This window comes from Cucurbita maxima, unplaced genomic scaffold, assembly GCF_002738345.1.
Source record: "Cucurbita maxima cultivar Rimu unplaced genomic scaffold, Cmax_1.0 Cma_Scf00061, whole genome shotgun sequence".
In the NCBI taxonomy this organism is placed as follows: Eukaryota; Viridiplantae; Streptophyta; class Magnoliopsida; order Cucurbitales; family Cucurbitaceae; genus Cucurbita; species Cucurbita maxima.
Genome location: NW_019272077.1, coordinates 690,937 through 707,288, shown reverse-complemented (window position 1 = coordinate 707,288; position 16,352 = coordinate 690,937). Strand labels below are relative to the sequence as shown.

General features: G+C 35.3%; 3 protein-coding genes across 5 annotated transcripts; 1 reads left to right on the top strand and 2 right to left on the bottom strand.

The window, feature by feature from the left end:
* Positions 1-815: 815 nt before the first annotated feature.
* On the top strand, positions 816-3,466 carry LOC111471963 (putative methylesterase 12, chloroplastic). The gene is made up of 6 exons (XM_023117646.1): positions 816-1,524; positions 1,936-2,004; positions 2,104-2,343; positions 2,554-2,697; positions 2,809-2,943; positions 3,015-3,466. The coding sequence occupies exons 1-6, from the start codon at positions 1,279-1,281 to the stop codon at positions 3,285-3,287; spliced, it is 1,107 nt and encodes a 368-aa protein (XP_022973414.1). The 5' UTR covers positions 816-1,278; the 3' UTR covers positions 3,288-3,466.
* A 126-nt stretch (positions 3,467-3,592) lies between these two features.
* Positions 3,593-9,395, bottom strand: LOC111471962 (regulator of nonsense transcripts UPF3-like). 2 transcript variants are annotated; one of them, XM_023117644.1, is made up of 13 exons: positions 9,149-9,395; positions 8,672-8,778; positions 8,394-8,489; positions 8,200-8,298; positions 7,917-7,996; positions 7,471-7,566; positions 6,321-6,444; positions 5,690-5,748; positions 5,001-5,496; positions 4,775-4,867; positions 4,556-4,668; positions 4,411-4,463; positions 3,593-4,300 (listed from the first exon to the last, which is right to left on the bottom strand). In XM_023117644.1, exons 1-12 carry the CDS (start codon positions 9,286-9,288, stop codon positions 4,425-4,427), a joined length of 1,542 nt encoding a protein of 513 aa, XP_022973412.1. In that variant the 5' UTR covers positions 9,289-9,395; the 3' UTR covers positions 3,593-4,300; positions 4,411-4,424. The 2 variants fall into 2 exon arrangements, with proteins under 2 accessions (XP_022973412.1, XP_022973413.1); XM_023117645.1 differs by having other exon boundaries at positions 5,001-5,475.
* Positions 9,396-10,406: 1,011 nt separating this feature from the next.
* LOC111471984 (agamous-like MADS-box protein AGL11) lies at positions 10,407-14,465 on the bottom strand. 2 transcript variants are annotated; one of them, XM_023117672.1, is made up of 8 exons: positions 14,102-14,465; positions 12,152-12,233; positions 11,892-11,953; positions 11,544-11,655; positions 11,413-11,454; positions 11,285-11,326; positions 10,632-10,792; positions 10,407-10,553 (listed from the first exon to the last, which is right to left on the bottom strand). In XM_023117672.1, the coding sequence occupies exons 1-7, from the start codon at positions 14,281-14,283 to the stop codon at positions 10,652-10,654; spliced, it is 663 nt and encodes a 220-aa protein (XP_022973440.1). In that variant the 5' UTR covers positions 14,284-14,465; the 3' UTR covers positions 10,407-10,553; positions 10,632-10,651. The 2 variants fall into 2 exon arrangements, with proteins under 2 accessions (XP_022973440.1, XP_022973441.1); XM_023117673.1 differs by having other exon boundaries at positions 11,544-11,643.
* Between the last annotated feature and the right edge of the window lie 1,887 nt (positions 14,466-16,352).

Sequence of the window (16,352 nt, the reverse complement as noted above, 5' to 3'; positions counted from 1 at the left end):
AGTTTTGTTTTTTTATTTTTAAAAAAAAAAAAAAAAAAAAAAAAAAAAAAGACAGATTCGATTATGATTTCAAATAAGGTAAGATTAAAAGGCATGCATAAGGAAGAAAAAAAAACTTAGGACGGAGACCATTAAGTTGAAACTTCAAATTGAAATATGAGTTCATTCTTATTTGTTCGAGAAAAAACTTGTACTTCAAGTTGGGGCCTAGCCACCCGAAGAAGTGTTAATGGAGGCCATGGTAGAATATTCTTATTTGTTCGAGAAAACTTGTACCTAAAGTTGGGGCCTAGCTGCCCGAAGAAGTGTCAATGGAGGCCCTGGTTGAAATAATAGAATAATAGTAGTACTCCAATTGTTAGGAAGTTGATAGACTCATCATAAATTAGGTCGGAATTTTAAGATCGATGTCTTCAATGAGGTGCACGTACTAGCTGCTACCCTAATTTTTGTGAGACCGACACGAAAAAAACTACTAGTAGTAGGAGCTAAAATTTAAAACATCGTGATCAAGACGTAAACCAAAAATTGATTTAGTTGTTAAAATGAACGGAGTCTAAATTTTGACGGGAGCAAATCAGACCTCAAATCAGTTAACAAAACTGCAAGGTTTTACTATCAAAACTACACAAACAAGATGAAAATTTTGTTGTTGTATATTGTTGATGTCCACAGCAACCGCCAAAATCGATGAGAATTGATTGAAAAAGCTGCATGCTTTAAAAAGTAGACAAGAAACATTTATTGCCCTGAAACGGCTTTGATTTAATTTAACCAAAGTTAACAAACAAACAAACAAACACACTCTACCCCATTATCATCATTTTTAATTCTCCTTCAAGTTTTCAACTGTAAAGTTGCTGTTTTGTTTCAATTTCTTCAATCTCTTCTCAATTATCATCATATTCCCAAATCAATTCTTGACGTCTGCCGTTATTATTCATTCCACTGAGTAATAAAACGTTGAGGCGATTTGTAAACATGGGTTGTTAATTTCAGCGTTAAAAAGTCTTCCAAATTTTGAAACCCCAGCTCGGCCCAACCCCCTTTTTGTTTTTGTTTCCTCTCATCTTCAACAACTCTCTTCTTCTCACCCGCTCCCGCTAACTAAACTCTCTACAAAATCATGGCGAAACAAAATCCCAGGAAAAGGGTGGACAGAGCGACCCATTTCTCGCCTTAGAATTCGTTTTCTTGAGATTTCTTTGATTTCTTTCGATTTCTTGTGGGTTTGTCGAAAAAAAATTGTGGGTTTCGTGGGGATTTAGGTACTGAATAATGGGTAATAGCCTAATGTGCAAGTCAAAGAAGGACGTGAAAGAGAATGGATCTAGGAGTAAGAGAATAGGTCGGTCTCAGAGGAAGTTGCAGAGTGAAGAAGAGTATTTGCAGAAGCAAGCTCTTTCGTTGGCTCTTCATCAGCTCCAATTATCTCAGAGGTTCGATGGATCCACTTCGAAGAGAATTGGGTCGACTAGCTCTCGTAGACGCAATCTGTCCGATCCATTCTCTAATGGAAAGCAGGTGGGACGGACTTCATTTTTTGTTAACACTTTTGATTACTTATTTTGTGGGTGTTTGAATCTTTCAAGAAAAAGTGGGTTATCATGATTATGCTCTCTTAATTTCATAGCCGATTGCCTTTTGGGAATCCTCATATTTTATAATCTTTCTTAGTCTACTTTTCAGTTTTAAATAGTTTTTTTCCCCTGCTTTTTATGGATTGACCTTTTCAGGCTATCATTACTATGTTCTTTATATCATTATGGGGAGGATGAATGATCTTTACTGCTTAATATAGATATCAGAAAACAACTTTTAGGAAATTTATCTGCCATGTGATGCAAATTATGAGAAATCTACTAGCCTTGAATGGAAAGTAAAAGGACTATTGAAATGTAATCGGTATAATCTTAATGAGTTTTTCCCCCTCAGAGTCAGAGCAAGAGAGATTCAAAGTTGTGTGGAGCAGCAGATGTGTGTTCAAGTGAAGCAAATCTGCAGGTGAGGCTTAGAATCCTTACTTTTTCTCATTTTCATTCTTTGATTTGTTGTTCATGAGTGAGTTTTTCATTGATGGATCTATCAAATCATTCTATTCAGGCAGCAGATTTTCTGGAAAATGTGAAGGAAAAGAAATTTGTTTTAGTTCATGGTGAAGGGTTTGGAGCTTGGTGCTGGTACAAAACCATTTCTCTACTAGAGGAATCTGGATTGTCGCCCGTAGCGATTGATCTCAAAGGTTCCGGTATCGATCTAACCGATACAAACGGGGTGAATACTCTAGCAGAGTATTCAAAGCCATTGACTGATTATCTTCAAGATCTTCCTAATGATGAAAAGGTTTGATAACAAATAGTTCAGGGTTGTTTGTTTGTGAGTTGAGTTTAAAGATTTATCTTCAAAAAATTGATCTGATGGTTCAACTGCTTGTTCTCCAAATTAGACTGCACAACTAAGATGGATAGTACGATACTTGTTAGAGTGTCCGTGTCTGTGCCTTGTATCTGTATCTATACTTCATAGTTACTTAACGATTCTTGTATTTTGAAGGTTGTTCTAGTTGGGCACAGTAGTGGAGGTGCTTGTCTTTCGTATGCATCGGAACATTTCTCGAATAAAATAGCAAAAGCAGTTTACGTGTGTGCAACGATGGTGGCTGATGGGCAGAGACCTTTTGATGTATTCATGGAAGAGGTAAGTGATTAGCATTTATATCTATGGAAAGTTGGTTTTCTGGGCATTTTAAGAACAGTTTCTCTCAGTTGTTCATGTTGATGATGATATAAACTTATGATTGTTTTGCAGATTGGATCAAAAGAGATCTTTATGAAAGACTCTAAGAATTTGATGTATGGGAAGGGAAAAGACAAACCTCCTACAGGATTCATGTTTGAGAAAGAACAAATGAAGGGGTTGTACTTTAATCAATCTCCTACAAAGGTAGTTTAGTTTAGATCATTACTCAGTGTGTGGTGTGTATGATTCATTCTTAATGTGTGGTATCACTGCAGGATGTTGCTTTGGCTATGGTTTCCATGAGACCTTTCCCACTTGGTCCAGTCATGGAGAAGCTCTCACTGTCGCCCCAAAACTATGGACGCGGGCGTCGATTCTTCGTTCAAACGCTCGATGATCGTGCACTCTCACCTGATGTTCAAGAAAGGCTGGTGAGGGAAAACCCACCTGAAAGAGTTTTCAAGATCAAAGGCAGTGATCATTGTCCTTTTTTCTCTAAGCCACAGTCACTGCACAAGATCCTCCTGGAAATCGCTCAAATACCATAAAAACTAGGCTCTCTCTTTCTCAATCTGTCTAACAGAAAGAACAAAAAGATTTTTTTTCTCTTTTTCCTTTTGAAGTTACTTATTTATAGCAGAACCAAGCAAGTTGTGGATGGGAATCAGTCATGTTCTGGTGTTAGAAGTTCTAGTGATATATAAAGAACCATAATTTTTCTTGTAAAGATACTAAGTGTTGGATTAGAGTTTCATTCATGTCGATTTCAAAGCAATAAGAAGGCATCTGGTTGATGAATTTGATACCATAATCTGCAAATATAATTGAATGAGTTGAATATGAGCAGAAAGAATAAATAAAAGTGTTATATATTAGTCGACAGAAACACATATCATAATCATCCATCACAATGCTCATCTACGACATGAAAGAGTATAAGTTTGATGTTTCTGATTCACTGCCCCACGCATGGAATCGAAGTACAAATGTGTACCAAACCAAACACCCCTTGTGAGATTATGGTAAGTACAGTACTACTAGGTACTTTCTACATTCAGCTTCTTCTAAGGGAAAGAAAACTTGGCATATGACCAAAACATGAAGCAACGGGAAAGTTGGAAGGAACCTCCCTCTTGGCTTTGATATCCTGTCACTCAAACCACGTATGTGTATATACCGACACCACGTTCGTCCAGGCGAAGCAATCACACTTGGTATGTTGGGCAAAAAATCAGATCATACCAAACCAAAATCCACAACCATATTTGGTCTTCAACCAATGAAACTTTGATTTCGTAAAACCAAAAATTCTAAGAACGCATGCATATTCAATCTTCAACCAGAGAACTTTGTGTTTGTTTTGTTACCACCTGTATACGACAAAACAATTGCAAATCTTGCAATCCAGTTCACGAAACCTATTACTGTTACCAACTGCTTCCAGGGCATATCTCCATTTTACATGGTGAATGCCTTCTGAGGATGTGCATTTTAATCCTCAGAAATGGAGACAATCCCCCTGGAAGTTTGAGGAACCATAGTCCTGTCTGGATGCCATTATCTGTTCGACAGATTACACACATCGTCATCGTCCAATGGAGAATCATGTGATATTCTTGGTTTTAGTCTTAAAGGAGATCAAATGTTTTGCTAAGAATTAAAAGGACTCACATGTTTTAAATATGTTAAGAACCTGAAGATGACTTCTGAACCCATACTTGTTTCTGCATATATGCATCAAACCAAATGAGTTTCTGAAAAAGAAGTGATTGTGTAGCATGAGAGTTAGTCATTTAGCTTAGATGCAGAACCAAACCTCATGGCCACCTGCAACACCTCTTTTGGATGGTTTTCCTTCATTTGGGTTCAAAGATCCATCATCCTTCATAATATGGACAGCCCCACGACGCCCAACATGTCTAACAGAACCTAGAGAAGCACAGGGTGTTTTAGATTAACAGAAGATGAGTACCTTTGGAAATCTCCTAAAATAAGTGATGGACAATGTTAAGAAAAGTTTGTGAGAAAGTATAACCATTCTCCACTGAACTGCTACGTCCACTCACAGTGGTTGTAACATCCCCAGTCCTGCTTCCATGAACATCATCTTTCATTTCCCCACGGTATGCTGTAAAGGCATTAAAGATAATTAGAGTTATAATTTCATATCTGGAACACAACGTAATACTTCGATCATCGTCCAGTATAATACACAAGCAAGTAGTCTCGTCATCCCCAATGGGTTATAATAGTAGTAGTACCTTCAACCGAGTCAGAAAGCAAATGAGTAGATTGTGAAACAGAGGATTCATCAAGTTGTGAGACTGAGGCATCTGAACGACCACGTGGTGCCCAAACCCCACGATCAGGTCTATCTTTGTTTCTAATTCGTTTTTCTTGCTTCTCACTAGCATTACCCAGGCCATGATGTTCCTTTTTGTTAAACTTATTTTCCATAGCCCTTTTTCCATCCCCTTCTGAACCAGATGGATTTGGATCATTACTGGACATATCATTAGACCCAGATCGAGAATTAATGGGACGAGGTGGTCGCTTCCCATTGTCTGAGTTCAGGATCTGAATTTTTTGGTGAGACTGGGCTACTGATGAACTCTGTCCATGACGTGCATCATTATTTAAAAGAATGCTTCTGATCATGCTTCCACCAGCCTCACGCCTCTGATTCTGTTTTGTAGCATTAGCAGGAGAATTCCCAGAAGATGTCGCGCTCTGAAACTGTAACATGCCATCAGCAATCTGTAAAGGTATCATTATGCATGAACTAGATAAGGTAAGTGTCAAAAAATGAGGCAAAAGAACAGAATTTGTACCCTCCCAACGTTAGCCTAGAGTGAGAATTGAGATCATTCACAGAAGTTAATATCTAAAGAAAAAGAGAGTAACAAAAGATGAAATAACATAATTAGTAAAGAGAACTTAAGAAACATACATGAGATACGTCTCGCCCTTTCCCTTTGAGAAGCAGAATTTTTTTCTTTCCAGAGTCGGCTGTTACATAGACATATGAAACAGAGCCTTCAAATCTAGACGACGAATTCGTTATAAATATGTAGAGCATATTGATATGCAGGAGAAAAACATAATCAACAATTTCAGAAAACATGCATTATCTAATGGAGGACATTGTTTTCTCCCGCTTTTCCTGATGGACATAATATAATACAACAATGGATATGTGCTCCATAGCTAATAATGTATATGTTAACATGTGCTCCATAGCTAATTACAATCCTGTGATCTGCACATCACAATATGACAAAATCCAAGAAATAAACAAGAAGATAATTACTAATCAAGGGGAAAAAGAAAGACATTTTCAAGAACATTACTACTGGGCTCAGGGTAATTAGTAATGCGAAAAACGTAAAATAGTTATGAGAGCTCGCCCATCATAGGCAGTGGAACCATATAGGCTAATGTTCCCCTGCTCCTAATGACTTGAAGCATAGAATCGCTGAGATAATATAAATCAGACTCATTTTCAACAGTCTAACAATCAATGGACCAGTAACTGAGAAGGATAAACATAAATAATGTTGCTGATCACAAAGAAATCTAACCTGTACCAACGTCAGAAATTCCAATTCCACTTGAAGTGGCTGACTGATCCTCTCGCCTCGGCACCAAAATGAAATTTGACTTGTCTCTGCGGTTTGTGTTCTTCCCACTGTCCTTTAAAATATACTGCATGTATAAAAGAAAGTATAACTAAAATCTTCAGTCCAAAAAGATACGACAATAAATTATTCACAAGAAAGGATCACCACAGTAAAAGCATGAAATTTAAGGTGGCTAACCTAAAGGCTCAATTTTAGCGCTTACTGTTCATAACCTCGAGGTGGTGTGGCATGAGACAGTTTCAATCCCAGTTAGACAAAACTTAAATCATATAAATACTAACCCCACCAATAACGTTAGAAACTTTAGGTTGAGTTCGGTAGAGTCGAAACTTTAGGCTCTGCATTAATTATTTTCTGCTTCACCTCATTGTAGAAGGTAAGAATTTCCTAGAAGATCAAGTTTGAGAATGAAAGAACTTGCATTAGGGAGTTAACACCATAGACTAAATATAGAGGCAATGTCCTTTGTGTTGAGGCCATAACACCAATGCGTTTTTAGGGCATGTTTGGAAGTAATTCTAAAATGGTTAAAATCACTTTGTTCCATTAAAGCATATTTATAATTATTCAAAATAAATTTTTATGGTATGAAAATCACCTTTAAAAGTGTAGTGATTAAAGCATTGGTACGAAGTAATTTTAAACATGACAAGATATTTTAACTATTTCAAATCACTCTCAAGCACGACCTTAGCACGGGGAGTGTTTGAGGATCTAGATCATATCCTTTTGATACCTTGATTTACAACTTTTTTTTTTGAGGCCTTAGGAGTTTGTGGCTTGTCATAAAGATTGTGGTTTTCAGTGATCGAGGTCATAAAATATTTCACTAGTTTCTTTGCGCTTAACGGAATATGGCTAGAGAGTAACAAGAGAATCTTAAAGTTTTGAGAGTTCTTGGGACTCGTTGGATCCTTCACTAGGTCTAATGTCTCACTTTAAGGATTTTTATAATCATCCTTTAGGTCTTATTCTTCATTCATTTCTGAGATCTACGACAAGGCAAGACAGCATACTTCCCCTAAGAAACTAACATTTACGAACTCTAAAAACCTTAGGAAAAAAAAAACATTGGAAAAGTAGGACATGCCTTCTTCTTCTCCATCCCTCGCTTCATGGAATTCGACTCATGTTTTCTAGAGGATGCTGCAACACCTCTTTTAACCTTCCGAGGCACTGATGATCCCTATGGAACGAAAAAACTTACATGAGATAATGAGAAATTGATGTATTATAAATTGGAAGAGGAAAATAAAAGTCTTCAAGACCACATAGACAACCATCCTAAGAGCATCGGAATTAATAGCATGCACGTCATTAACTCATAAGAAAGGAAAAGAAGCTGAAATCGTTACACAAGCAGCAGACAAATTCAAACGAAGGAATTTCAACTTAATGGTAAGTGAATCTATAAATATTAATATAGGTGATCAGACAGAACCAATACCTTGTGACCTTCATTTTTGTAAACAAGTAGTTTCATTTTCTCTGAAATTTTAAGATATAGCACACAGGTCGATGTGTTAAGAATATCACCTGAGTTCCACTTTCAACTGCTCGTTTCTGGCGAACAAACTCCATGAGAGGGGTAACAATTGGAGTATCTTTTGCAACACCTGCAAAACAAAAGTAGCCATATAAAACTTCTAGACTATTCGTATTTGAACCGAGTAGTATCTCTGCGGCCGTTCATAGCGAAGTTACAGAATGACTTTTTGGCACCCTATTTTACATTATATAACTTATTTGGCCTCGTTCCACATAAGATTTAACAAATGCAATAAACGTCCACAAGTCGTCCATGAACATAATAACAAACCAGATTGCTCTGCTTCTTTTCTTTCCAACTGTATTTCTGCACTTGGAAGATGCTCAGCAGGCTTGGCAATGAGTTTTAAAAACTCCAAATAATCTGGATCTGCGTTCATCGAGATAAGATAATTCACATAACACAACATGCAATATAAAACAAGAACAACCACTTATTCCATCTTCTCACTAACTGATGCTTACCTTTGTATATAGTCCCCTCACGACCATCCTTCTTAGAAGATGACCTCGGAACACGCTGTGAAGGTGCGTATTCAACTACAGCCTTATACTGAGCACCTGTAACCATTTAACTGAAACAAGTTAAACAACTGGTATGCAGTCAATTAAAAACTAAGCTTCAAAAGGGGTAATCTCTACATATATCATCAATCAACATTAAGCATTAGTCTGATTCATAAAATTGTTATCTCCCACTTTTCATAAAAGAATTGAGCTTCAAAAAAAGGTGTCATCTTTACCCTTCTCATTGACGAAAACATGGCCATCAAAAAACTCCGCAAACTCAAAAACATCTTCAGGTATGGTAAAATCTATGTAGGCTCGAGCGTACCTCTGCTCCTTCTGACTGCAAAATTATTTCAGAAGAAACCTCTGAATGAGTAAAAAACTTTCAGTATTGTGAGGCTTACTCCATAGAATCCAAGACAAAAGAGAAGAAAAAGCAGGAAGTATAGTAAGTAAGGCATTGGTAATGAGGAAACCCAAATTTGAGGAAGGACAAAGAAGTGGTGAACATGATTGTAATCACAGAAACCCCCCAACCCCAGAAAGGAGGAAGGGGGAAAAAGGACAAAGAAAAATACCCAGTACGCGGTTAGGCTAAGTGAAGCTCCAGATTTGTGAAAACTGAAAACCCAGTTGGTAATACTAATTTTTGTGCGGGAAAGATGAAATTAGAAGGAAATTAGAGGAGAGGAGGAGAAGAAAAGTGGAACCTGGTCTTTCCGGGACGAAAGTAACACCAATTGTAGCGACCGGCGAAGCGATCATGAATATGGTGGAAGAGATCTGAGTGAGGGAGAGAAGGGGGCAAGTGCCTAATCACTACTTTGGTCCTCTCCAACGGGTCCTTCATCTGAAAAACCCCCACAATGGGAAGAAGAGCAATTCACAAATTCCTTTCTGCCTTTTACCCTTCGGTTTTTGTTTCTAAATTTCTCAACAATTTTTAGCAAAAGACGGAGAAATATATTTCTTTTTTCTTTTTTTCTGGGGGATGTTGGCAATTCGGGGTTTCTAAACGACGACACACTGTTTGGGCTTCGCGGACTCTGAACTGTGTTTCGGCCCATTGGACTCTTTCTGGCCCATAATTGCTCGCCTCGGCCCAACTAAAGGGCCCTCTTTTCAGTGGAATATTTTTTAAGTCTTTTAAATGGAAATTGTAATAGATCTAAATTATTATTATAAAAGAAAAAAAGATCCAATTTTTTGTTTTTGTTGTTATACACGACACCGCCATCGTCACTACTGTAAATTCTGACACTACCTCTCGAGATGTCGTCGAGGTAGAAAGTTCTTTTATTCAGGCTCCTCAAAGTTGGAAATGTAAGAGAATCATGGTTCCCGCTTCTTCTATACCAGCCACACTTGGTTCGCTCGCTAGAAATACGTGTACACTGCAAGACTTCACTGGTCGGAGAAGGAGAAGAAACCAAATGAGGAAAACGTGCATTAGGGCTTTAATTTCCTTTTTCCAAATTTACCCTTGGTCTAAAACTTTTATTTTTCCAATTAAATTTTCATTCAACCCTAAATTTCTTAGGTTAAGAAAGCAAACTAGATTCAATATTAATCCAAAATTAATTTCAATACCTATAATTGGTAATATCTAAATTAGTATGAACATTACTACATAACCTTCTGGAAGATGTAGCCCGTCTAAAAAAAAAAAATCAACATGAACAATTTCTGGGTCATAATCATTCTATAAGAGAGATGACTAGAAGAGCGTAAGATAAATTCATTAATTAAAAAAAAAAATCAAGCTCTAACTAGTTCATGCACGAGCTACGATTGAACTAAAAAAACTAATTGAATCAATAGAATAAATAATGCAACCTTAGATAGTCGTAAAGAAGATAATATATAGAATATTAATGATATGTGTATATTAATATAATTTGAGACACATAAGCTGCAAATCACATCACACAGATGATCCTCATGATCATTAATGATTACTAAAATTAATTAAAATAAAATCATCACAAAATGATGGGCATATTTTATTATAATCCTTTTTTGTAATCTCAATATTTTCTAAACCTTAATTAATAAAAACATCTGTCCCATCATTGAAGTCTCCAAAACATCGGGAAATCACCATCATCATCATCTGTGCATCAAACAATATGATGGGATTAATAAGTTAAGTTCAGAGATTAAATCATGACCAAAATTACTATTCATTTCTACCTGAGATGAAGCAAGTAGCTCTAGTCTTGGTGCGAGAAAGTGACAGCTCCACCTTCCATGATATTAGGAGAGAAGAAATTGCGAGAAGCCAACGCCTGAATTGCATTCAGTTCTTGTCCAGACTCCATGTTTGCTTGATGAAGCCTCTCCACCTCTGCTATCTACCACAACCAAAACCCAAAATTTTCCTATCACTTTATAACAATCTAAACCTACGTTAACGGGTAAAAGTGTTCAAATGACCTGAGTATTCGATCAACTTGAACGACTCGACCCAACTAAAGTTGGTTAGATTTTTTTCAGTCTGGGTTAGGTTGAATTTTTCAAAATCCGAAAAAATTCAAGTCGCAGGTTGACATTCAATCCAACCTAACTCAATCCCAAGATTAAGAATATTTGAGATTTTTAGCCTATTTAAGTGATAAGTTGTGACGGGTGAATATTTGAAATTCAAAATTTTTATGAGATTTCAGTTATTAATATAACTACACGCAGATAAGTATAATTTTTTAGATAAAAAAGAACCCAACAATCCGACCCAACTTGAGAATATATCGTTATGTTGGGTTGTGAACTCCATTCGAGTTACTCGGGTCACTAATTCAACCAACTCAAAATTTCAAAACCTTATCAACGTATAACAACGTACGTACCTTGGTTCTAATACACACATTTTCGTTCTCGAGTTCGATCTCCTATAGAATCAAGTTGATTGAGTTAAAAAAAATAATAAGAATATGAGGAAAAAGAAAGGTAAAATGGGCCAAACAATGGAGAGTACCCGTTTCTGCAGATACTCAATTTCAGCTAGCAACATTTCATGCTGTTCATCAAAGAAACAAACACACAATTAATGATTTCAAAACAAACAAACAAAAAAAAAAAGTTTTAGATCGAAAAAAGAAAGTTGACCTTCTTTGATCTGATCCTAGTGATGCCTCTTTCGAGCCTATTCTCCAGCTGCTTCAGTTCTTTCACGGTAAGAGCACTCAAGGAGTCCCCCATCAAGTGCCTAACAAGATTGCTTCAACCAATGAGAGTAGCATATTCAAGCCAGCTTAGATATCATCCTTTTGGCTAAATATATATCCTTCTCTTTTCAATATTCTCTCATTTTTTTCCAATTTTCTCCCCAATTAGGGACCAAATTGAAACAATGAAACAAATATTAAACAGAAAAATCATACATTTAGCCCAATAATGAATCAATGTGTATATAATATGAATATGATACTTAGAAGAATCACATATAATAATAACCTGTTGGAATTCTGAAGCATTTGGATTTGTTGGCGCAGCTTTGCTGATTCTTGCTGATAATACTTCATTTTTTTTTTTTTTGTTCAAATCATATCATATCATATAATAGGTTAGCCTTTATGAATATCAATGTTTTATGATTTGTGACACTCCAAAAATTAATAACTAATTTTAAACGGGTTTATTATTAAGAGGCAACTCGTCGTAGAGATTGAATTGAAACTTTTAAGACACGAATAAGGAAAAGGAATGGAGCTGACTTGAGTATTTAGTTCAGTGACAGAGCTGGTGGCTGAGCTATCAGAACAAGCCTTCTTGTACCTCTCAATAGTTGTTTTGATACTGCATGCAAACAGTTCATACAAATTAGTATTCTTGTAATAAACTTGTGTTCATAGTAAACTCAGCTGCAAATCACTTCCAGATATTGCCAAACATATGTTACTGAGCTTTTGTCATGAAAATGATGAAATAACAGAACTGATAGTACCATTATTTATTATTCTGCATGCAAACACTTCATGCCTAATAACACACTTTTTTAATCCAACAATCAATAAATATTCACCATAATTCTTTGGGAGTTGTGTTCTAAATGCTCTTATTTCAGGTAAATATTCAACATAATCAATAAAAGTTAATTTCTCTTCATTGTTTTTAGTCAAAATTGACGACCTATATTGGGATATTCATACAACCAGATAACGGACCAATCATGCTATTTAACTCAAAGTAAACCATTGGTTTGGTTGGGTTATATATATATATATATGTTTTTTTGGAAAATAGAATATTTGGGTCCGTTTGTAGTTTCATACTTTTTTGCTTGGGTCAACTCGACTAACTCGAATCAATATTTCAACCCAATTCTACTTTTAAAAAGAATATGAATATTTAAGAATTATAAGAGAGGTTACTCACGTTGTAAATGTTTGATATTTGAATTTTATGAGATTTAGTTATTATGACGTGAATAAATAGGATTTTTATAAATAATTTTTAATAAAAATATAATAACCGTACAACTTAACCCAACCCAACGTGAAAATAAAGAGTTAAGTTGAATTGAGATGTGAACTTTATTTAAGTTGCTCGATCACCAACCCAAATAACCCGAAATTTCAGGTTGGTCCAAAATTTTTCTAATTCAACCCAACTCAACCCAATCCAACCTTTACCAGAATGATGAAAACGCTTACATGTAAGATAACGTAACGAATCTCTTCATATTTCTACGACGATTTGATACGAAGAAAGATGCAAGTGGTAGTATAATGGGTAGTGTTTTGGTAGGGTTCATTATTGTGATAGCAAACCCTACAAATCTCCATGACAGAAGCTTAAACTTTTTGACATGAAAATGGGAAGAGGAAAGGGCATGGGAGTAAGAGACAGAGATTGTTTGTAGAAGGAAAAAAACAGAGCTTTGAATCATAAAATTCAATGCTGCATGGGAAAGCATGTTTTAAGCTGTCTTGTCAGTCTTCACACTCTTCGTTTTCTCAACGTCCACAAACCCTAAACCCTTCAAATTCTTTTTTTTTTTTTTTTTTTTTTTTTTTGAAATTATTAAGGTTTGTTAACATAGATATGTGGTTCTGACAGACATATCTGAATCTCAAAGATAAAAAAACAGACACAAACCTAGGAATTTTCTCTAGGAAATTACAAATCCAATCACTCAACTGGATGATATTATATTAAATAAATATAAATTATGTTATTAAAAATATTTTTAGCCCTAGAACTGCAAGGGAGCATAGAGTTTGAAATTGAATGAAGGGTTTTGTTTTTTTTCCATTTTAATGAAATTAAACAGTCTCATGCCTCTTAAACCTAACTCTATATCTCTATTCCAACAATCAAACATGGGGTTTTGTTAGGGATATGGTCTCCAACAATGGACCCAATTCTATCTTCTAATTCCTCGTTTTGTCTTGTACTCCAAAATATGTGTTAATCAGTTGAGTTATGTTTCGATTATAGTCAAGTTTCTTTCTTTCCTGTTACTAGTGTTCAAAAACTCGATCAACCCAACCCAATCCAACCCAACTTAGTTTTGAATCTAACTAGGTTGGGTCGGGTTCGAATAAATGATCTAAACAACTAGAAGCAACGCAACCCAAAAATTACAAATTGAACGAAGAACACCCATATATATAGAATATTATTTGATGTAATTATTTAAAAAAGGGAGAAAAGAAGGGAACCTGTTGTTGGAGTACTCATAGAGACGGCCACGGCTGGAGAAGACAATGAGGGCAACCTCAGCATCACAAAGAACAGAGAGTTCATAAGCTTTCTTCAAGAGTCCATTTCTTCTCTTGCAGAAGGTGACCTGGCGATTTGTTGTGTTTTCGATTCTCTTTATCTCAATCTTTCCTCTACCCATATCTTATTCAGAACCCAACAACAACAATATTTGGTTGTTGGTATGATGAACACACAGATCTAAGTGATAGAGATGAAGAGAACAGACCTTAGAAGTATGCAAAATCTTATTCAAATCTGTATTAAGATTTAGAAAGAAAGAAAGAAAGAAAGAAAGAAAGAAAGAAAGAGAGAGAGAGAGAAAGGGAAAGAAAATGGGTGAGTGGGAGTTTGCCTCAAACTGATACAAGACATTGGAGTTTATGCCTCTTTTAAAACTTCTCCCCCACCTGCAAATTCCCACCAAAACCAGCAATTTTTCTTCCTCTTTCCCTTTCTTTTTTCTTCTTTTTTTCAATTACCCTTTTGCCCCTTCCTTCCCGATCTATTCTTTTATAAGAGTTTATGTTTAAAGTCGACAACAACTATCCTCCTCTTTCCCAATCCTACCCACAACTATTCTATATTTGCATGTAATCTGTGTAAGCAACTTCGAGTTCAAGTTGGTTAGGCGGTTGACTCGAGCAGTTTGAATAAAATGCACAGCTCAACCCAACCCAACTCTTTATTTTTACATTTTGTTGTTGGGTTATTGTTATTTTTTTTTATTATTTAAGAAAATTTTATTTATCCACTATACACGTTATGTTATGTTATGTTCTTGGTAGGATAGAATTGGATTGTAACTCTATTTTCGAGTTTGTTAGGTTAACTCGACTAAAACATGTTGATCCACAAGTAGGTTTAAATTTTCAATTTTCCGAATTGGTTAGATTCTCGAATTATTTGAACACTATTCATAAACAAATGCATATAGCTAGTCAAATGTCTAAGACACGAACAAACTAGCAGTAATAAACACATACTTATTTAGGTCGGTGATTCAAATTTCCATACCGAATATTTATTAAAAAAGAAAAAAAGAAAAAAAGAGAAGATATGTTATTTTAGATACTCTTAGGGTTCAATAATTGAGCTGTATGGGTCAGTTGCTAAGTCAACGTACCTAAGATTTTTCAACTTACATCTATAATTTTAATTGAAAGATTCAAAATATGTCAGTCAAAATCTTGAGTTTTTAACGTCCAAAACTTATATCATTTTTTAATTTTGGTTTTAAGTAATAATCTAAAACATCTATAGTATATAGATGAGGTTGGACGTCTTATCTTGGTATCACTATTTATACGACCCATTTTAAAATTGTTACAAATGATTTGATCCAAATCATTGATGTGAAGACACGTGAGTGCGAGTATCATATACAACAAATTTATATAAGAATGGACTAGGAAATATTTTCTCTTTTCATAAATACTTTAATTGAGAATATATAATATTTCACATGACAATGATATGCACCCCGATCTTAATTCTGAGTGAGTTATGAACTCCTACCTATGAATGTTTGTCCTTTGATTTGATTTGCATGGGTGAGAATGAGTTTTATAGCTAATTCAATGTATGAGAACTTAATTAAATAGGGAATTAGAAACATAATTTAATGAGAAGAAATTCACAGACTTGAATAATAGGGCTCCACCCTCTCACTGGGCCGAGAGAAATTTGGTTTATCATTGGACATAAACAAATTGTTCGTTAGAGAATAATGATACTAATTAAGGTGCAGTCTTGCTCTTATCGAAAAATCATTTTAAAATAGGGTAGTATTAAAAATATTCAGTAAGACACTCTTATATTTGGGTCAGATATATAAACTATGGTATAGTTTAGCAATCAAAATCGAAAGATCCTAGTAGTAGATTACTTAAAACACACAACGTGTAATCTACTCACCTAAAGTAGTTTTCAGCAATCAATCCACGGTAACTATTAGTGGTTGGTTAGTTACTGATACACACAACATATAAACACAAATTATTTTTAGCAATTACCTCATATGATCAATAGGGATTAGTTACTCGAATCACAAAGACTATAACCTTTACCACATTTATTACTTTCAAAATTATAACATGCACATATGCAGTCCCAAAACATATATTCTCTTGATCAAATAAGCATGACATCGATTAATAGCATACACATCCAACTGTATTTTAGAAAAAGTTAAGTTCTGTGACTAGAATG